Source organism: Rhizopus delemar, genomic scaffold (assembly GCF_000149305.1).
Source record: "Rhizopus delemar RA 99-880 supercont3.10 genomic scaffold, whole genome shotgun sequence".
In the NCBI taxonomy this organism is placed as follows: Eukaryota; Fungi; Mucoromycota; class Mucoromycetes; order Mucorales; family Rhizopodaceae; genus Rhizopus; species Rhizopus delemar.
In genome coordinates this window covers 254,248-276,061 of record NW_027137836.1, presented here as the reverse complement: position 1 = coordinate 276,061, position 21,814 = coordinate 254,248, and the positions used below count along the sequence as shown (strand labels likewise).

The 21,814-nt window shown below is 35.9% G+C and overlaps 9 protein-coding genes across 9 annotated transcripts; 6 read left to right on the top strand and 3 right to left on the bottom strand.

Moving 5' to 3' along the window:
• Positions 1–1,273: 1,273 nt before the first annotated feature.
• RO3G_12067 (uncharacterized protein) lies at positions 1,274–6,226 on the top strand (the record flags this gene model as incomplete). The annotated part of the gene is made up of 3 exons (XM_067666651.1): positions 1,274–4,874; positions 5,019–5,612; positions 5,718–6,226. 3 exons carry the CDS (start codon positions 1,274–1,276, stop codon positions 6,224–6,226), a joined length of 4,704 nt encoding a protein of 1,567 aa, XP_067522752.1.
• Positions 6,227–8,009: 1,783 nt separating this feature from the next.
• Positions 8,010–8,405, top strand: RO3G_12066 (uncharacterized protein; the record flags this gene model as incomplete). The annotated part of the gene is made up of 2 exons (XM_067666650.1): positions 8,010–8,288; positions 8,346–8,405. The coding sequence occupies 2 exons, from the start codon at positions 8,010–8,012 to the stop codon at positions 8,403–8,405; spliced, it is 339 nt and encodes a 112-aa protein (XP_067522751.1).
• Positions 8,406–9,175: 770 nt separating this feature from the next.
• RO3G_12065 (uncharacterized protein) lies at positions 9,176–9,601 on the bottom strand (the record flags this gene model as incomplete). Its single annotated transcript, XM_067666649.1, has 1 exon — positions 9,176–9,601. One exon carries the CDS (start codon positions 9,599–9,601, stop codon positions 9,176–9,178), a length of 426 nt encoding a protein of 141 aa, XP_067522750.1.
• Positions 9,602–10,370: 769 nt separating this feature from the next.
• Positions 10,371–11,255, top strand: RO3G_12064 (uncharacterized protein; the record flags this gene model as incomplete). Its single annotated transcript, XM_067666648.1, has 4 exons — positions 10,371–10,382; positions 10,482–10,784; positions 10,863–11,009; positions 11,103–11,255. 4 exons carry the CDS (start codon positions 10,371–10,373, stop codon positions 11,253–11,255), a joined length of 615 nt encoding a protein of 204 aa, XP_067522749.1.
• Positions 11,256–11,436: 181 nt separating this feature from the next.
• On the bottom strand, positions 11,437–13,803 carry RO3G_12063 (uncharacterized protein; the record flags this gene model as incomplete). Its single annotated transcript, XM_067666647.1, has 1 exon — positions 11,437–13,803. The coding sequence occupies one exon, from the start codon at positions 13,801–13,803 to the stop codon at positions 11,437–11,439; it is 2,367 nt and encodes a 788-aa protein (XP_067522748.1).
• A 1,546-nt stretch (positions 13,804–15,349) lies between these two features.
• RO3G_12062 (uncharacterized protein) lies at positions 15,350–15,835 on the top strand (the record flags this gene model as incomplete). The annotated part of the gene is made up of 1 exon (XM_067666646.1): positions 15,350–15,835. The coding sequence occupies one exon, from the start codon at positions 15,350–15,352 to the stop codon at positions 15,833–15,835; it is 486 nt and encodes a 161-aa protein (XP_067522747.1).
• A 772-nt stretch (positions 15,836–16,607) lies between these two features.
• On the top strand, positions 16,608–16,745 carry RO3G_12061 (uncharacterized protein; the record flags this gene model as incomplete). The annotated part of the gene is made up of 1 exon (XM_067666645.1): positions 16,608–16,745. One exon carries the CDS (start codon positions 16,608–16,610, stop codon positions 16,743–16,745), a length of 138 nt encoding a protein of 45 aa, XP_067522746.1.
• A 1,236-nt stretch (positions 16,746–17,981) lies between these two features.
• RO3G_12060 (uncharacterized protein) lies at positions 17,982–18,374 on the top strand (the record flags this gene model as incomplete). Its single annotated transcript, XM_067666644.1, has 1 exon — positions 17,982–18,374. One exon carries the CDS (start codon positions 17,982–17,984, stop codon positions 18,372–18,374), a length of 393 nt encoding a protein of 130 aa, XP_067522745.1.
• A 2,809-nt stretch (positions 18,375–21,183) lies between these two features.
• On the bottom strand, positions 21,184–21,590 carry RO3G_12059 (uncharacterized protein; the record flags this gene model as incomplete). The annotated part of the gene is made up of 3 exons (XM_067666643.1): positions 21,184–21,207; positions 21,296–21,437; positions 21,562–21,590. The coding sequence occupies 3 exons, from the start codon at positions 21,588–21,590 to the stop codon at positions 21,184–21,186; spliced, it is 195 nt and encodes a 64-aa protein (XP_067522744.1).
• Positions 21,591–21,814: the final 224 nt, after the last annotated feature.

Sequence of the window (21,814 nt, the reverse complement as noted above, 5' to 3'; positions counted from 1 at the left end):
TCTGAATTAAAAGTTGTCAACATGCTATGAGGGGAATATCGAAAATGAATATTATGAAGTTGAAGACATTCGTGACCATCGCGGACCAATCGGTCATCGAGAGTTTTTAGTTAAATGGGCTGGTTATGGCGAACGTGCTAACACTTGGCAAAAGGCTAGTGATTTTACAGACCCAACTATCATAGAGAAATATTGGGATAAACAAGACGAACTGAAAAAGTTGGAACATGAGAGAGCTGAACACATTGTGAATAAAGCATCATCCAATTCCAAATATAATGAGTCCAATAGAAATTCCGCACCTAAATTGAGTGATGAGAAAAAAGTTCACTCTGTTGAGACAAAGAAAAGAACTCTTCCTACAAAGCTTAGTAGAGAAGAAAGATTGTTAAAGAGAAGGCTTAACAAGGAGAACAAATAATAATATATAAAAAAAATAAAATAATCACGGACAAAGATAGTCACGGTAAATTACCCCACAATTTAGCATGAAAATGATCTACCAAATTGATTAGACATTTTCATAACACATACCCTATTCACTCTTTATGCCGAATCAAAAAGGTGCTGTTGAATCTGGTGGGAGGGATAATGTTATGGATACATAAGATTATAGTCACTTTATTTTAGTAAAAGGAATCTCATATGATCCTAAATAATATGTTGACATAACTTTGGAATCATTTATAACATTATTCCCAGCACAGATCAATAAAAGACTTTGATTAGATTTTTATATTAGGCTTTATTCATATTAACTTCACACAGTCAAAGGTATGGCGTGGTTGTAATATAGTTTATTGATAATATGAGCATGTTGAATAAGGAATGACAATTATTTACCGGATCATCATTAAGTCACGCAAACATTTATCCTAACTGAGATATTATTATTAGCCATAATATCCAATCACGGAACTAGAGGATTTTATATTCATCCGTACCGTCTCCTAAATAGTCCTACATCCAGAGTTATCTGAAACCATCCCAATAGCATAATTGATAATACAAGCTAGGAACAGGCTAAACTAATAATTAGAAATAGTAATCATCTATTCTGTCGAGTTGATCATAAATCTGTCCTAATTCTTTATCCGTATCATGTCTATAAATACTCTCACTTTTTACATGTAGAATTAATGATATTCAATCTTAGTTATCTTAACTTAATAAAGAGATACCAAGTTCTAACAGTATTTCTTTATCTTTGTTGTTATACTACTTTTACCTAAAACCCCCTATCCTAAACATTTTTTACTGTTAATTACTTGCAATGAATTCTACTACTGGTGAAAACTCTTTCAATAGTGGTGCTGCTCCTAATGGTGACAACATGTCTATGGCTACTGGGTCCATTGATTTGTCGTCCTTTGCTGGTTCCTCTCCTCTAACCGATGATGGAACTGCTATGGTCTTGGATTCCTTTTTAGTGCCTTCATCCTCCACTGGTGAGAGGGAAGAGCTACTGCTGCGCCAGAATCTCACGCAATTGCGCAGTGAATTTAATGGCTTTTTGGAAGCGTTCACGACGGCTAGACTTGCTGGTGATGAGGCAGCTGCAGATCATGCGCTCCAACAGATGGATCGTACCAAGCGCAGGTTGACTGCTATGCAAGAGTACAGTTCTATTCTTGGGAAGACCGCTTCGCCTAATGCAAGCATTAGTAGCAGAAATGCAGGTTTGACATTGTCTCATAGAGACTTACCGAAATTCCAATTGGCATCGAGTGTTGTGCGTCCGTTTCCCAATGAAGAGGTATTCGAGTCTGTTGAGCACTTCTTGGCCAGGTTTGAGAATATTATCAAAGGTTCCGCTTACCGTGATGTTGAGCAAGTTTGGAAACAATTTTTACCTTTGTGCTTGCCATATAGTGATAATGCTTGGGTTGAAACTGATTTGCGTAAATGCAATACATGGGCTGAAGCAAGAGCTGCTTTTAAGGAGCACCACGGCTCAAGTTTGGCCACTCGACATTATACTGATTTGGTTTTTACGATGCAAATGAGCAACAAAGAGTCTATTGGTGATTATTCCAAAAAGTTTCTTCAAGCTGTGTATAATGCTGGGCTTCCTAGTGATGATCCACGCATTGCTGACCGTTTCTTGGCTTCTTTGACCTTATCTGTGCAAACGTTGATAAGAGTGACTGTCGCTAGAGTTGGCAAGAGCAAAGCTGATACGAATGAAAAATGGACTGTGGAATATATCACACAAGTTGGTCGTGACATTTTGGGTGATGATAACAAGCTTTATGCAGAAGCTACTGCTTTGATTCCTGGTGCTAACAAGAGTGACACAGTGAAGTCTAGATATAATGAAAATGGTTCTCGAGGTGATGGGTCTTTGTCTGGGCACAGAAGACATCAATTTAAAAGAAGAAGCCATAATATGACCAAGGTCAATAAGAATTATTTTTGCACTCACCATGGTAAAAATGGTACACATGACACAGTTGATTGCTTTACCACAAAGAGAGTTGAAAAAGTCAATACGAACAAAAAATGCTTTAAATGTGGGCAACCCTGGTCTAAAGAACATAAATGCAAAAACAATGACAAGAAAGTATTCGCAGTGACGAGTCATAAAAATGACAATAATCCTGACGATGATGTTGTAAAAGATAAAACGGCCTTATTGGATCAAGCTACCTCTGAAGTAAATACTATGATGGAAGGATTAAGCTATGATTGTAAGTACCAAAATAAAGAGAGAACACTTGATAAAAAAGAAATTAAAGCCAATGCATTTAATTTACTTACTCCGATTATTATAGAGAACGAAAAGCTCATGGGTCTTGTTGACACTGGAAGCGATACAAGCTTTATTGATATAAATGCTTTCACTAAAAAATTGAAATTAAATAAAATAAACAAAATTAGTGGTTCCTATAATTTCTTATCTCATAATAATGATGTTTCTCGTATTGGTATTACTGATCCATTGAAGTTTAAGTATTCAAATGGAATCATGTTTGAACATTCCTTAGAAATTATGAAATTCAATACAGGATTCGATTTTGATGTTCTGCTTGGCACCGATATCTTACCAAAAATGAATATTGGTTTAACAGGTGTAGCGTTCAGACTTAGTAGTGAACATTCACACTCTGATACAGCTACTGATGAAATTCAAATTTTAGAAAATATAAATATTGACCAAGTGAATGAATTTGAACCTGATAATTCGCCTGCCGGAACAGCCGAGCAAAGAGCAAATTTCTTTGATACAATCAAAGATGTTTTGAAAAGGAACCAGAGTATTCCAGTGACATCGTCATGTCCTATGCCTGAGTCAATTATTCATTTACCAACGAAAGAAGGTGCCACGGCTTATAGACGGCAGTATCCAATTCCGCACGCTTTAAGACCTTTTTTAGATAAGCAAATTGAAGAATGGTTAAAGACGGGAACTATCATAAAGTCCAAAGTTAACACATCTTTTAACAGTCCACTTCTCTTAGTTCCAAAGAGAAACAAAGCAGGCGAGATAGTGAATCATCGCGTATGTTTGGATGTGAGATTACTTAATAATATATTGCCTCCTACTTTCAATTATCCTGTTCCCCTGATCAGAGATATCTTTGATAATTTGAATGGTAAAAAAGTATTTTCTACTATTGACTTATCTAATGCATATCACCGATTTAAAGTTGCACCTGAAGATGTTCATAAATTAACATTCACACATGATAATGCTCAATATTCCTTCATAAAAGGATGCTTTGGAGTAAAAATGTTGACATCACAATTTCAAAAATGCCTTGCTATTCTCTTTGATGGGATATCTTGTGTTCAGAATTTTGTAGATGATTGCATTGTAGCCAGCGATAGCTTTGAGCAACATGCAGAAGATGTGAAGTTAGTATTAGAGAAATTGACATCTGTGAATTTGATTGTAAATCCAGATAAATGTGTATGGTTTCAACATTCAGTCAGACTCTTGGGTTTTGTAGTAAATACTACTGGCACTAAAGTAGATCGCAATAAGTTGACCAATGTTCAGAACTGGCCAATCCCAAATCAAAGTCATAAGCATGTACAACAGTTTATGGGCTTAATTAATTATTTTAGAGATTATGTTCCAATGATTTCACGAGTTGCTGAACCAATCACAAGATTGAGTAATGCTGTGAACATTAGAGAACTATGGACCGATGAACAAACGAACAGTTTCAATGCATTGAAAGCCATACTACAATCAAACCTTGTACTGCATTATCCAGACTTAAATAAAAAGTTTTTTGTGGCAACTGATGCATCCCTATATGGCGTCGCAGCTGTCTTATATCAAAAGGATGAATTACAGCGTGATAAATATATAAGCTTCGTATCCTCTTCTTTGACACCATCTCAAAGGCGATGGAGTACGACTAAAAGGGAATTATATGCAATCATTTTAGCACTCAAAAAATATAGAAAATTCTTATGGGGAAAACACTTTACTATTTATAGTGACCATAAAGCTTTAGTCTACTTACACACACAGAAAATAGCTAATCCTATGATGATTGGTTGGATGGAAACACTTCTCGATTTTGATTTTGATGTTGTCCATATTCCTGGTGTTTTAAACAAGCTCCCCGATCAATTAAGTCGTTTGTATCCTCCTTTAGAAGATGATAACAAACTGGTGGAGGATAGTGTTTATAAGAAAAACAAGAATAATCTTAAAATTAAAAAAGTTGTTGTAAAAAGAAAGAAGTATTGCAGAGACAAATCAATTAATGTACTCGCTACTCGATTAATAGAAAATAAAAATGAGCTAACTGATTACCTAACTCCTCCTGAAGAAGAGAGAGATGCCATATTAAGAGAAACTCACTCATATGGTCATTATGGTTACCAAGCTATCGTACGTGATATTCACAGTAGAGGTATGCATTGGACCAATATATATGATGAAGCAAAAAACATTGTTAGTTCATGCAGTGAATGTCAGAAGCACAACATAAATAAGAGAGGTTATCATCCATTGACCAATGTTGTAGCTCATAGGCCGTTTGATCATATTGCTATAGATCTTGCTGGACCACTTCCTGCTACTGGAGATGATTATATATATCTATTGGTTCTAACTGATATATGTACCAAGTACATTGTGATTAGACCATTAAAGAATAAACAATCCGATACAGTTGCAAAAGAACTTATAAGTATCTTTGGAGACTATGGATTCCCACGTATCATCCAGAGCGATAATGGAACAGAATTTAGAAATTCACTGATGAGTCATATTTCAAAGAACCTTGGTATAGATCGTAGATATTCTACTGCGTATCATCCACAAGGTAATGGTAGTGCTGAAGCTAGTGTTAAAATTGCGATGAACACATTGAGAAAGATGATTCAATCCAATGGCAGAGATTGGAATCATTATCTTCCAATTGTACAGCTTTGTATAAATAGATATATAAAAAATAAAACACTTAGCTCTCCTTTTTCATTAATGTATGCTCGCAGAGTTAATATGCCTGACGACTACGCAAATAAAAAGTATCCAATCCCCAATGATTTGATGACAGTTGAAGAATTAGAAGAACGTATCAAACATATGGAGGAAATCGTATTCCCTGCTATATTAGAAAGAACTCAAAAGATTAATGAGGAATACAGTAAGAGATACAATAATAAAAATATTATGATTGACATCCCTGTTGGATCGCATGTTATGGTGAGACTAGAAAATAGGACAAGTAAACTTGCTCCATTATATAAAGGTCCCTATACAGTGGTTCGAAAGAATAGAGGAGGTTCATATGAACTGAAAGATGAGCAGAATGAATTATTACATCGTAACTACACGCCATCTGAATTAAAAGTTGTCAACATGGATGAGTCAAATATCGAAAATGAATATTATGAAGTTGAAGACATTCGTGACCATCGCGGACCAATCGGTCATCGAGAGTTTTTAGTTAAATGGGCTGGTTATGGCGAACGTGCTAACACTTGGCAAAAGGCTAGTGATTTTACAGACCCAACTATCATAGAGAAATATTGGGATAAACAAGACGAACTGAAAAAGTTGGAACATGAGAGAGCTGAACACATTGTGAATAAAGCATCATCCAATTCCAAATATAATGAGTCCAATAGAAATTCCGCACCTAAATTGAGTGATGAGAAAAAAGTACACTCTGTTGAGACAAAGAAAAGAACTCTTCCTACAAAGCTTAGTAGAGAAGAAAGATTGTTAAAGAGAAGGCTTAACAAGGAGAAAAAATAATAATATATAAAAAAAATAAAATAATCACGGACAAAGATAGTCACGGTAAATTACCCCACAATTTAGCATGAAAATGATCTACCAAATTGATTAGACATTTCATAACACATACCTATTCACTCTTATGCCGAATCAACAAGGTGCTGTTGAATCTGGTGGAGGATAATGTTAAGGATACATAAGATTATAGTCACTTTATTTTAGTAAAAGGAATCTCATATGATCCTAAATAATATGTTGACATAACTTTGGAATCATTTATAACATTATTCCCAGCACAGATCAATAAAAGACTTTGATTAGATTTTTATATTAGGCTTTATTCATATTAACTTCACACAGTCAAAGGTATGGCGTGGTTGTAATATAGTTTATTGATAATATGAGCATGTTGAATAAGGAATGACAATTATTTACCGGATCATCATTAAGTCACGCAAACATTTATCCTAACTGAGATATTATTATTAGCCATAATATCCAATCACGGAACTAGAGGATTTTATATTCATCCGTACCGTCTCCTAAATAGTCCTACATCCAGAGTTATCTGAAACCATCCCAATAGCATAATTGACAATACAAGCTAGGAACAGGCTAAACTAATAATTAGAAATAGTAATCATCTATTCTGTCGAGTTGATCATAAATCTGTCCTAATTCTTTATCCGTATCATGTCTATAAATACTCTCACTTTTTACATGTAGAATTAATGATATTCAATCTTAGTTATCTTAACTTAATAAAGAGATACCAAGTTCTAACAGTATTTCTTTATCTTTGTTGTTATACTACTTTTACCTAAAACCCCCTATCCTAAACAGGATAAAAAATTTTATATTGAAATATAGTTTCTGTACTTCTTTACGCCTTTAGAATGACCAAATACTATATCATTTCTACCTTTTGGCAAAATAATACAGCAATCATCCATCCATCCGCAGATACCTTTCTTTTTTTCTTAACTTACCTTATTGGACGCGTAATAAGTAGATTACGTTCAATAAAGACCTTGTAAACTGCCCATCTTGAGAAAAATTGCCTTTGGTTGGTTATACACGTAAAACAAATCAGCAAAGCATGTCCCAACAGAAGGATTACGGTTGCGTTATAGGATAACTACAAAATATTCTTCAGATTAAACATCTTGTAGAGCACCGTATCAGAGTTTTATTTACATTTAAGCTTCATTTTTGTAATATAGACCCAATAAAACCATTACTAATCTTGTAAAGCATTTTCCAAATATAAAGATGAGTAAAGTTTGTTTTAATAGCAGTAGAGCTACTTACAAAAATGCCATAAAAGTATAAACAGAAGTATATCAGAGCATATTGTACAGTCATGAAGGGCAGGCTATTAAAGAAGTAACATATATTTAGTACAGAACATTGAACATTTCCTTGACTTACAGTTTTAATACATGGATCCATGAAAATAAATCTTTTAGTCTTGCACGTATCTACTCAGATAATTTATTCTATCTACACTTTTTACCTGAAACATGAAGAGGACCTAAAGCAAATAAAGATTAAATTAGATGTTTTACTGCAATTTAATGAAATAAATACCTTTAAAAGAGTTGTCATGAAATAAATATAAAAAGAAAAAAAAAAAGGAAAAAACGAGGAAAAAAAATTTTAGTTGTTAAAAATAACAACTTACCACGTTTTAGCAGTCCTCTATTGGGGTATAAAATGCTTTCTTAAAACAATATATTTGAGTTTCACTGCTTTTAGCTTTATTATCCATTCCATTTTTTTAAAAAAAATACTTACAGCAATGCCTTTGAACAATTTGATCCGTGGTCCTCCTGAAGTCGTTGCCTCATCATCTCTTCCTGCTCGTAGAGTATCTACCACTCCTGCCTTGGCCACCCAGTCTCTCGAACAGACTATGGAGTCTCTGATTTCTGAGAACCAGGCTCTCAAGGAAAAAAATGCTGCCTTGGAGCAAAAAGTTTCGGACGTGAACGATAGGCTCGATCGTATGGAAGAAACGCTGGTTGGGGGTCCTAAGAGCAAGCCCAAAAAGCCTTTGGGGAGGGACTCTCGCATGTCTGTAAGTAACAAAGTATATAATTGCTAAGTATACATTTATTTTACCTTTTACTTACAGTGGGTGGAAAAATGGTTCCAATGTTTTCAATTTGCAACTTTAAAGCTTTATATCTTTTGAACTACAAACAGTAGCGGCTCACAAAAACATGCATTTTGTAGCGCCTTTCAAGCTAATATTAGTGCAAAAAACTTTTGCTTGTACTGTTACACAATCGGGAAAATCTTAAGACTAAATACAAAACCCGACATTGGAACCATTTTTCCACTATGTGGATTATTTTATTAATATCTTGTATGACCGCCCTTCGCAGAAATTACAGCTCTACAACGATCAGGCATACTATCTATGTATCTCCTACAGTCTTCTGCTGTAAAAGTAGACCATTCTTTTTCAACGCGATTCCATAGTTCATGCACGCATTTTGCCTTAGTATCATAGGCACTTAACTTGAGCTTAAGGTGGTGCCAGATGTGCTCTATTGGGTTTAAATCTGGACTTTGTGAAGACCAGTTGAGAGTATGATCGCGCTTGAAGTTATTGTCCTTGAACCATTGCCTAGCTAGCTTAGACATGTGTTTAGGATCGTTATCCAGCTGAAAATAGATGTCCTGAGGATGGTAACCGTAGTATTCAAGGCTATCCATAAGAGTTGTACCAAGTATTCCGACATAATCAGAAGCCTTCATTGTGCCTTCACTAATCCAGCATGCATAACCAGGTCCGTCATAGGTAATACAACCCCATACCATAATGCTACCACCCCCTCCTTTAACTGTTAAGTCGAGATGATGGGGTTGAAGTTTATCATCAGATCGACTCCAATAGTACTTGCAACCATCTGAGCCGTAAACATTAACTTTTGTTTCGTCACTGAATACCATGCGTCTTCAGTCGTCGCTTGGCCAGCTTTTATGCTCTTCCGCCCATGCTAGTCGTCTTGCCTTCTGAACCTTAGTCAGTAAAGGCTTTTTTACCTTGATCTTAGCATGGAAGTTCATGCTTTTCATAACCTTAATGGTGCCCGAGTAACTGATAGTGTGGCCAGTGCATACTAGATACTTATGAACAGCCTTCGCAGTCTTGAGGGTACCATTAATAATCTGCTTACGTATATAAGACTTGGTGGTAACACTTAAAACAGCCTTTCTACCAGGGTTTGCTGTTACTCTACCAGACGAAAACTTGTTGGCATATCTGCTTAAGGTGGATTTTTTTAAGTTTGGAATACGTTCCATCATCACTGAGTATGGCTTGTTCTGTAAAACCAACGATTTGATGCTTCCTTGCTTGTTTTTAGAAAGAGCACGAACCATATGTGTAGTGATACCCTAGAACTTCGATATGTGGAGAAAGAAAAGGAAAAAAAATATTTGACCGGGGATAAATTAATTTTATAAGTCACGTAGGCTTTTTCGGCGATAGTCGCAAACGTATGACTCATAATTAGCCAAAAAACTCCAGCGAAAGCTCCACCTGTTGTAAACATAGTTATTTTCTATAAGATATCAGTTGTATTAAAATAATAACGATACACAAAGATTAAACTATGATTGAACAATTCCACACTTTTCCAAATTTAGAACAATAAGATCAGTATTTGTCATCCAAGCGAGTCTAATCAATTGTCAACCCCAAAAGTAATTAGATCAAAGTTAATTGACTGGTTATTATTTCTATTGTTCAACTTCAGATGCATATATTAGAACATCGACAAGCTTTAGCTTAATCATTGGTTCTTCAGCACGACATCGTTGCCGAGTCTATATCTTTTATATCTACGCTCACAAAGAATATAAATAGATGCCAACTTTTTATCCATTAAACGGGGCTCTTTTGCAATATAAAGAAATCTGCAATAAAGAAGGATTTTAATTTTATATTGCTGCTATTGTTTTTTTGTTTAATTTTTTTATTTAATCTTACGATTAAAACACCACCAATTAACAAATAAACTTATATACAGTTGTAGTGGAAAAATGGTTCCAATGTCGGGTTTTGTATTTAGTCTTAAGATTTTCCCGATTGTGTAACAGTACAAGCAAAAGTTTTTTGCACTAATATTAGCTTGAAAGGCGCTACAAAATGCATGTTTTTGTGAGCCGCTACTGTTTGTAGTTCAAAAGATATAAAGCTTTAAAGTTGCAAATTGAAAACATTGGAACCATTTTTCCACCCACTGTATATATCTTATAGAGCAAGCTTCGCTTTGAGTACCAAAGACTCAGCAGAGACCACCATATTTCTTGGAATTATGGTGAGTCTTATAGACATGTTGACAACCAGCGTGTTGCTGGGCGGTTGTTGACTTCCACTTTTACCTTCACGAGAAGTCAACAGCTGTGTAGTGAAGACCGTGCCGACGCTGAGGCAGTTGCTTCAAGCAGGGTGCACAATTTTTTTACGAACTGTTGTAAAAAATTTCGTGATACCCAGCTTTCTGCCGAGGCAAGACAAGAAAAAAAGGCCAAGAACGTTGTCAACAGCAGACTGACCAGAGTAAGTAGTTTTTACTTAAACGCAATTAATATTGATATCATAAGCTGTTTTTATTTACCTTTTCTTTTTTTTTTATAGAAAGTATGCAGCAGAAGAAAGGCTCACTTGCATAATAGGCACTTGTTCAATGAACTTGAACATTGTGAGCTATTTCTTCAAAATGCGTACATGTCTGCTGAAGAAGATGGCACGGTCGATGAACATGGCAAGCCGAAGACGTTCTTGGTCCGAAGACCCACTTGGAGAAGCAGAAAGGCAAATAAAAATTAGTCATATAACATTACAAGATGGAATGCTAACACAATTACCGTAATATAGTTGAACAACTTTTTCGATCAACTTGATGCTATCTCCAAGGAGAATGAAGGCCCTTTGGGGCATGTTGAACGTGTGGTCGTTCCACTTGAACTGGAAATGTCTGAAAAGACTATTGCTGCCCTTCCCCGTTGGGGATTTAAAAAATTTGAATAAATAATCTTGTTGCCTTCCGTTGTTTTTTTTTTTTTTTTTTTTTTTTTTTGTAATTCAAGTTGAAAAAAAAGAGTAAATGAATTCTATAAGTTTTATGTTTTTAATTAATGGTGTAAATAAAATGAAAAAAAATGAAGAAAAAACAAAGTAAAAAAATAAAGTGAAAAAAAAAATTAAAAAATTACCCTGTTATTTTTCTTGACATGGGAATTATGACATTTACTTTTTCTTGTTCTAACCACTTCATCACACCAACAGGTCTATAGATTCTCTGAACTGGAAGCACACAAGAGCTGCTTATTTCTTCAAATTCGTCAGACCATGTTTCTAACCCATTAGCTCTATGAGTGTTGAATGTGTGAGGTGTGGGTTTATACCATCTCACAAAAGCAAAGGTATGAATAACTTCTTTGTTGTCCATTTCAAGAATGTGGCAGAAAAAAAATTGGACCTGACCTGGACGGAGAATATAAGATTGGTTAGGACCAGGGAAAAAAGAGCAAAGATAAGACCCACGAGGGGAAGAGCAGGCAGCAGACTTGTATGATTGACCAAGTAAATTAATTTTTTTGAACTTAATTATTTCACCTGGAACATATATTTGATTCGTCTGATAAACGTCTTGATAAAAGGTGGAGATGCACTCATGAATACACATGTCATCTATTAAACTGGTTATAGAAACCAAGTTCATCGATGCTATGGTAGATAGAGGCAGAGCTTCCGATCCAGTTGTTAAGTTGATGTTATTAGGGAGGGCCAGGGAAATGTAAACATTGACGTTGTAGCTTTCTAGATGATTTTGAATAAATGGTTGCATATTTTTTTTTAGGTTTTCTATTTTTTGATTTTTTTTTGTTTTTGCTGTTAATTTTGACAGTGATGAATATCCAAGGCTGCTTGTCGAAACATTGAGCTCTCGTAAATAGTCAACACTGTGGATGCTGTATAAGAACTGCTTTAAATAGGTTGATTCAATATTTCCTTTACGATTTGTATTGAAGTTCTTGATATCACCATTATAGCGTTCAAAGTTAAACACCCAATAGCCATAGACAGGACCATAATTCATTATGCCTTCTTTTAAGTGCGCGTGTAAATGCATGTTGATAGAGATGTTTTTGGCACCATACAACCCCTCCATTTCAGAACAAAAAGAAATAAGTAATCGATGGGCCTCTTCTACATCTTCAGTCGTTATTGATGGTGATGCAATTAAAATGTTGGCGTCAACAAATTTCAACCAATGCTGGTAATACTGTCGATCCAATTTTCCAAGCAATAACACCTTTGACATGAAAGTCACCCAGACCTTCCACTCATCAGCTTTCAAATGCGAGAATCCAATTTCACCTGTTGTCACCTTGCGAATCAAAGAGGACGAGTCATATCCAACTGGCAGTTGAATATTCCTCGCCTCGGCTACCATCTTCTTCATATCGTCATTTGTCAGCATCAATCTTCTATTCTTGATTGTCGTACGCCAAATCATCATCATTTTCTTGGCTGTACCAAGATATAAGTTATGCATGGGATCAACAACGGTAAACATGACAGGATCAAAGTATCTAAGCCGAAGAAGCTCAGAGTACTTTGTACCATGTAAATTCGCGTGTCTCGACTTGCTTGTTTCGTTCAATTGTTGATACCATTCCATTGCTGCTTGTCTGTGGGTGTAGTTGGTACGAGGAATCCAGGATGCCATGTCAAAATTTCTGAAATCTCTGCGCATCATATCACCGTCTAGACTACCAAATTGCTTAAGACATTTGTGGCATGCACAGTTGGAGTTTCCAGCTGTAAATCCACACAGCTTTCTTGCAGCTGGCAAATCACAAGCAACCATGGTCAAAGCAGCTCTCACCCTTTCTTTCTTCAAAGCACCATCAACAAGAACATCCATCAACACTCCTTCATCAAAAAGAACAAATAATTCATCAACAAGAGGGGAAAGGTAGTTGTTGATTTCAGCACCGGATGGTTCCTTTGGTCCAGGTAATAAACCAACACAAATCACGTTTTCCTTAAGGTTTCTCTCATCCCTTGCAAGATTTTGAATTGTCAGATAGATGCCTCCGGAAGAATGCTGAGTACCAACAAATGGTTGAAACCAATCCATGTTGATAGTCAGCATAATGTTATAATCTGACTGTTGAACAAAGGGCAAGCCCCCGTTTACAGAACCAAATTGTTTCCAAACATTTCCATCATAAACATCTAACATCAAATTTTGTTGCTGAGGGCGACTTTTCCGTTTAAGGAGTGAATCAACAAATCCTGGGCGACACATGAACTTCTTCAACGTAGATACGATAGAATTGTATTCAAACAACATCTTAGGAAGATGGGAGTTACTTGTGCCTCCAATGATCAAAGATTCGTCACATTTTCTGCAAACAGTAACGGTTGATCTTCCATTCTCGTTTAAACGATAAAGTCGATGACAACCCTTACATACAGAATATTGTGTGACGCCATCGTAGCATCTTTTCAATAATTCTGAGCTGAACAAGAGAGTGGTGGCCTCAACAGGAAATCGATACTTCATGTTGGTAAAAAGAAGAACCACATTCATACATTCCATTAATAATTCAGTTTAATCATCAGTCAAAAATTTTGTTTTGAACAAAATCACAAAAAAGAACAGGTACAATGAAAGTGGCTCATCAAGGGGTGGAAAGCTTCTATTAGTGTACATAGGTGTTTCTACAATAAACAAGTTTCAGTGTTTTTTTTTTTTTTTTTTTTTTTTTTTTTTTTTTTTTTTTTTTTTTTTTTTTTTTTTGGCAGAAGAAAATAAGAATCACCATCAACATTTTTATTGAATTGATCTTCATAATTATCATCAAGGTCAAGATCAACGTTGTCGAAATCAATTGCTTCACCATTGTCATCTATTTCCTCTAAATTCGTACCTAATGAATTGAAATGAGTAACGTATTATGTTGCTGTATTTCAACAGCTAATAAAAATTTATATCTACTGGAATCAACTTCCATGGCTTCAGTAATTTGACTTTCAGATTGGCCAAACATCGTCAACATGTCATCAGTTACTATTTAAGAAGTCTTAGGATACATTTATTACAACTAAAAGTAACATTCATACCGTGTTGGCCGTGTAAATGGTGAACAGGGTACGTTGAGTAAATTGTGGAGTACTGTCGAGTTACAGTAGCGGACAAAACTGGTGCACAAAAATTAAAATCAGCATTGCATCTCCGCTATATGTCTGCGACATTTGTGGCATGTACCATCTGAAAGGCAGTCTGAAATATGCATTATGCTAGGTAAACCGGAACTGTGCCGGACATCCTTCAGGAATAAGGTCATTTTTAGTGATTTTTTGAATATTTCAATTTTCGTCAAAAATGTAGTACTTGTCTAGCCTTCTTTCAAACCTACCCATTTCTTTCTAGTTTGCTGTAAAATTTTATAATACACTAGTGCATTCCAATAGCTTTTAAAAAATATATAAACCCTTGCCTAATTTGTATCTCTCTATGAATTTCACTTCTTATTTTTACCCTATCCATTTTAACAAAGTACCAGCACACTATGCCCAAAAAAATCAGCAACGATAAAAGAGAAGCTGTGAAATCTGGAATACGCTCAGGTCGTACGACAATGGATATTTCTAGAACAACAGGAGTCTCTAAATGGACGATCAACAGGATAAGAAAGGAAGAAAAGAACATCAAGGCTCGTAACCGTGGTGGTCGACCGGTCGTAGTTAAAAAAATAACTAATGCAATCATCCGTCTAAAGTTTCGACAAGGACTCTTACGCACAGCTTCTGATGCTCAGCTCTTTTTGAGGTCCTTAGGATACAGTATTAGCAAACGGTCGGTCAGAAGGCTTCTTAGAAAGATAGGCTTCAAGTCTGGAATTAAGAAGTACTAGCCTTTCATCAGCTATACAAACCAGAAAAAGCGATTGAAGTGGTGTCGCGACAAAGCATCATGGACTGTGGAGGACTGGAAGTCTGTGATCTTCAGCGATGAGACCAAAATCAATGTTTGGGGCGCCGATGGTATACGCTACTATTGGAAGCAAGTCGATCAACCTTGGCGATCCTTTCATGTTAATCAAACAATGAAGCATGGCGGCGGATCTGTTATGCTTTGGGGCTGTATTACATCTCGAGGACCAGGATATGCTTGTCGAGTATATGATGGCACAATGAATTCAAAATTATACACCCATACTTTGTCTACTACGTATCAAGAAAGCCTAGCATATTATGGTTTGAAACATTGTGATGTTTTGTTTCAACATGACAATGACCCAAAGCACAAGTCAAGGCATACCACTAACTGGTTATCTGATAATGGGATATCGGTATTAAAAGATTGGCCGCCACAAAGTCCCGATCTAAATCCTATTGAATATGTTTGGCGACAGTTAAAGTCAAAGCTGTCTCAATACGATACCACACCAAGAAGCATAGACGATCTCTGGAAAAGAATCGATAAAGAGTGGAACTCTTTTACTGAAAGTGATATGCAGCCATACTATGAAAGCATGCCAAAACGAATTGCTGCTGTTATCAAAAGACGAGGCAATTATACGAACTTTTAGGTTTTAATCACTTTTATGGTTTTTTTTAAAAATATCTATTCTTATAAATAAAGGCTTGGTTCTCCCTCATTTTTGGCAATGCAATGATTAAACTTTGCACAATTTGCAACATTTAGTACGCCTTCCATCTGATATAGTTTCATAGATATTGCAACTGTAATGAGCAAGTAATGGTAGCTTATAGCTGAAAAAAAGTTTTGTGCATCAGTTTTGTCCGCTACTGTACTTCATGGCGTTCAAAAGTTGATTTTTTTACAATATCATAGCCATTAGACTTGATGGCACAAACTTCAGGGCAAACACAAATGTAAAGATTTTTGTTAGGCATTATAATAGAAAACGAGCAAGCTTTTGAAATAAGAAAAAAAAAAAATACAGCAAGAAAAATTTCAAAGCACAAAAAAGTAACCTTGACTTTAAAATATATTAATATGAAATTTTGCCTAAGAAAATAACTTAACAAAAAAAAAAGAAAAAAAAAACTGAATTTAAAGTCCTAAGTGGGAGGATTTTTTTAACTTCAGTCATTTTTACCTCCTTAACATGCTTACCCTTGACGTAAAAAATAAACTTTTGTTTTTTATATATAATAATTTCTTTCAAAGTCATAAATCAAATCTATATATAACTGTGATATTCAAGGCCCATTTACGATACAAAATTTATATTTTTGAGTGCTTTATCAACTTTTAAAAAAAGCGGTCTTAAAATTAGTAATATTAAGCTCTTAATATTCGAGTAATATTCGCTATTATTTGCAGTGGAAACACCGATGGGTCCGGGAGAAGATGACCGGAATAGACTAGGGTATGGACCGGAAGGTTATTTGACCCTGAGTGGTGGTCGTGCTAAGACTGAAATGAAGGTGGAAGTTAAGGGTCCTAAAGAGGGTCCTTATCCTAATGCTTGATCAGTCGGTAAAGAAGATGGTAATGGTGGTCTTATGTATTTTTTGAAGAATAATGTTGGTTCCATTTAATTGTAGATGTATAACGGAGTGGCTAGCAGCCAATGAAAAGTATAAAAAGGTGTTTGATTTTTATTGAATAAACAATATACAGTCTTCTCTTTTCTTTTTATTATATTTCCTTTTACACTTACTTTACGTCTTTAAAGTCAATACTAGTTCTCTTTTTTCCTGGTTACTGTTTTAAATTTCAAGCTATTCAAGGTAAAGCATAATCAGGGAAAAGCATATATCATATGTTGATATGTGCTATGTTGGTCAGGACCGCCTCTTTTTCCCAAATGAACACTGCACCCAAACCTGATTATCCAAATTGATAAAGATGATCTTTTTTAATAGTGGTAATTCTATTAAAGGAATGAGAACGCGGATATCAATACTAGTAGCCTGATTTTTATATCATAAGAAAGCTTGAAAAAAATAGATTTTAAATCTATAAAAATAATCAAAAGTATATACAGTGCCTCACAAAACCCTTCAAGTGTTTTGGCTTTTTTCGTTTTTTGCTTGTCACCGAGTATTAAGTACAACAATTGGTAGCATGCCATACCTCATCTGAAAGCCACAGTGATAGCGTACTTGGATAATGTTTAAACTCCGAGTTTCATTTAATGACAGCGGAGTAATAACATTTTAAAAACAGGCACACACTTGAAGGGTTTTGTGGGATTTAAAAAATCTCAAGTTAATGTCGTAAAAATCATCATAAACGTCACAAAAGTGTGGCTTATTAATGTTTTATGTAAAAGTTTTTTGCTTTTTACATTTTTCTCTTTTTTTTTGCTCTTTTTTTTTAACATTACCCAATTAAGTGACATGCGACCAATTAGCAATGACATTCAGAACGGAATTGTTCAACTTCTTAAAGAAGGGGTTTCTGGTGAAGAAATAACAAAAAAGACTGGTGTTAGTACTGGAACAGTTTCAAAAATTCGAAAAAACCACGATTTGGGAGATTTAAAAACTAATGAAGGCAGACCACGCCTAATCTCGACATTACTGGGTTGGCGAATCTTGCGAAATTTCAACTCTGGCAATTACAAAAATGCTTCAGATGCTGCTATAAAGCTGTTGGAAGACGGTGAAAATATCAGTGCACAGACTATACGACGTTTTTTAAAAGATTCAGGTTATGCAGCAATTCATAAGCCTAAAGTCCTACCTTTGACGAAGCACCGTATGAAGGAAAGATATGAATTTGCCCGTGCACATCTATCATGGACCATCGACGATTGGAAAAAAGTAATTTTCAGCGACGAAACTAAAGTGAATAGAATTGGTTCAGATGGTTTACAATGGACTTGGACTAATGGCGATAAATTAAAAGACTTTCAGGTTCAGCATATGATCAAGCATGGAGGAGGCTCATTGATGCTGTGGGGCTGTTTAACATGGCATGATGTTGGATACCTATCCAATATCAAGGGAAGCATTAATTCTGACTTTTACATTGGTATTTTGGAAGATGAGTTAATGAAAACGATTGATTGGTATGATCTTGAAAAAGAGGATATTACAGTGGGTCAAAAAACTGCACCAACGCAACCCAGTTTTTCTGAAATACAAGTATAGCTCTGTCAGTTTAACAGTAAACATTACGAAACTTGGAACAAAAAGAGTTACTACTGTTACTATTTATTAACGCAAGTTTCCAAGTCCGATGCGGAGTACTGATCTAAAGAGCACTCAGTAAAAAGAGGAGGTCGGTTGGTGCAGTTTTTTGACTTTTTTAATATTAGTGGATCCACCCTTCTCTGCTAAGACTGCTTGCATTCTGTCGGGCATACTGTCTATATATTTGATGCATTATTTCTTAGTAAACGAATTCCATTCATTTTTGACTCTTTGCCACAGTTCATGGATGCTGGTCGCCCTATTATCATACATGCTCAGCTTTAACTTCAAATGATACCATATATGTTCAATAGGATTAAGGTCTCGACTTTATGATGGCTAATTGTCGATGTAAATCATGTCACTATCCTTCATCAATTGTGTTGTAGACTTTCATCGATGTTTAGGATCATTGTCATGCTAAAATACCGACATTTTCCAGCTAAGACCATAGTACTCCATAGTGTCTTTTAGACTTGTACCAAGGATTTTTTTGGTATACCTCTGAATTCATGGTACCATTATAAATCTGACATGCGTATCCAGGTCCTTCGTTGGTTATACAGCCCCATAACATGAGACCACCGCCTCCATGCTTCACAGTAACGTCGATATGGTGAGGCTGTAAATGATCAAATTTTCTTTTCCAATAATACTTGCAGCCATCAGAGCCCCAAATGTTGATTTTCGTCTCATCAGAAAAGATGACACGTCGTCAATCATGTACTGTCCAATATTGATGCTTTTTCGCCCATGCTGATCGAGCCTTTTTGTGCTTTTCAGTCAATAATGGCTTTTTCTTTTTGATCTCAGCATAAATTTCAACTGAATGTAAGACATTAATTACCGATTGATACGACATAGGGCGCCCCAGCTCCTCCAACTTCATTTGCACGTCCTTGGCAGTCCTCAAACAACCTGTGAGCACTTATCTCTTGATGTATCGGCGTGTTGACTCTGCCACAATGCTCGGTCTACCTCCTCTTTTACGTATTCCATCGTGCATCCACTTATTTGCATACCTATTGACGGTATTTCTATGCATTCCAACCCGTTTCTCAATGACTGCAGGATCAGCACTGTTCTCTAATAATGCTTTGATACTGTTTTGAATATCGGATGGAAGCTTTTTGGGCATTTCTAATGATGGATAGATACTGACGATGTACAATGGGTTTGGGTAAAGCATGAAAAAAAAAAACAGAAAACAATTACAAAAACTTTATTTGAAGGTCCCCAGTGTGGCTAAGTATAAGAAAGATTAGATTAAATCTGCCGGAATAGTCTCAGTCCGGACATATGATATCAAATACCTTGTCATTTTAAAAGTCAAAAAACTGCACCAACCGACCTCCTCTTTTTACTGAGTGCTCTTTAGATCAGTACTCCGCATCGGACTTGGAAACTTGCGTTAATAAATAGTAACAGTAGTAACTCTTTTTGTTCCAAGTTTCGTAATGTTTACTGTTAAACTGACAGAGCTATACTTGTATTTCAGAAAAACTGGGTTGCGTTGGTGCAGTTTTTTGACCCACTGTATATTCCAGCAAGACAATGCTAGTATCCATACTGCTAAAAAGGTCTCTGAGTGGCTGGACAACAATAATATTACTGTATTAAGATGGCCTTCTCACTCTCCAGACTTAAATCCTATTGAGAATCTTTGGTCAAATCTGAAAAGACGCTTATTGCAGTATGAAAAGCAGCCTGACGGAATGCTTGAGTTATGGTCAAGAGTAGAGAACGTTTGAGAGTCAATTACTCAGAATGAGTGCCAAAAACTCATAGAAAGTATGCTTGAACGTATTAAAGCAGTTTACAATTCAAAAAGGGGTCATACTAAATATAAATTGTTATAAAATAAAAATCCTACAAAACCCTTCAAGTGTGTGCCTGTTTTTAAAATGTTATTACTCCGCTGTCATTAAATGAAACTCGGAGTTTAAACATTATCCAAGTACGCTATCACTGTGGCTTTCAGATGAGGTATGGCATGCTACCAATTGTTGTACTTAATACTCGGTGACAAGCAAAAAACGAAAAAAGCCAAAACACTTGAAGGGTTTTGTGAGACACTGTATGATATTTCCAAGGAGCCTGGATTACATTAATCAACTGTTAGTAGATACTCTAGACGGCTGTTTTCAAGTAGGACAGTAAACACAGGTGGTAGACCTACAGTAGTCTCCAAAGTGACGAAGCGGTTAATCAAAAGAAAAGTCATGGAATGGGTTCTAAAGGCTTCTAAAGAGGTGTACCGGGAGCTGGTGGGATTTGGCTATGATATCTCATACCAGTCAGAAATTAACGTACTGAAATCAATGGAGTTCCATTTTCTGATAGAAAAAAAGAAGCCATTTCAGACAAAAACGCATACGTAGCATCAGTTAGAACGGGTCAAGGAGCATCAGGATTAGGCAATAAGTGACTGACAGCAAGCAGTGTACTTTAATGAGACCAAGCTCAGCGTATAGGGCTTTGATGATGCTGATCACTATTGGAAACGGCCAAGTGACCTTTTTCAACATCATGACCTGCATTTTGTAATCCAGCATGAAGCTAGCAAATTGATGTCCTGGTGTTGTATAACCTCTGAAGGACCAGGATATGCTTGCTAAATTTACGATGGAAAGTTGTACTCGGGTGTTTACCAGCATATTTTGAACACTACGCTTCGTGATACTATGAAGTACTACAATTTCGACTGGTCCAACATTTAGTTTTAGCATGATAATAACACAAAGCACAAGGCATAATCTACAATAGCCTAGTTATGTAGTAACCAAGAGGGCTATATTAACGATTGGCCAGCTCAGAGCCCGGACTTAAATTCAATCGAGCACGTATGGCATCCATTGAAGTTGTAGCTCAATTATTACGAACGTAGAGCAAAGAACACAGATGTGCTTTGGGAACGAGTTGATGAAATATGAATTGACTTCGATAAAGATCTTTGCCAAGGACATGTAGATAACATTCCGGAAAGAACTCAAGAGATTATTAATAGAAAAGTAGGACCAACTAAATATTAATAAATAAGTTCATTCCGTTCAAATTTTCAAATTGCGCGCCTCATACTTCCTTCAATACTTATCCAATAGGGCTTAAACTCTTTCGGATTTTTCAAGACATGTAGAAGATTTACTATGTGGGAACAGAGGCAGTTTGTGCCATTGTAACAGGATGTGCGCTACAAAAACCAAGAAAAATGGATTCCTTGCAGCAGTTTTGTGACCTACTGTACTTCTCATACACGGATAATATTTCACGTTATGGAGGATCTATGAAAGATTTACCGTCCATCTACTATAAATATATATACAAACTCCGCGTGCGGAGTTTGGTATGCTTAATATGGTAATTGGGGTCACAGAACACGATTACATCATTTTTAAGCG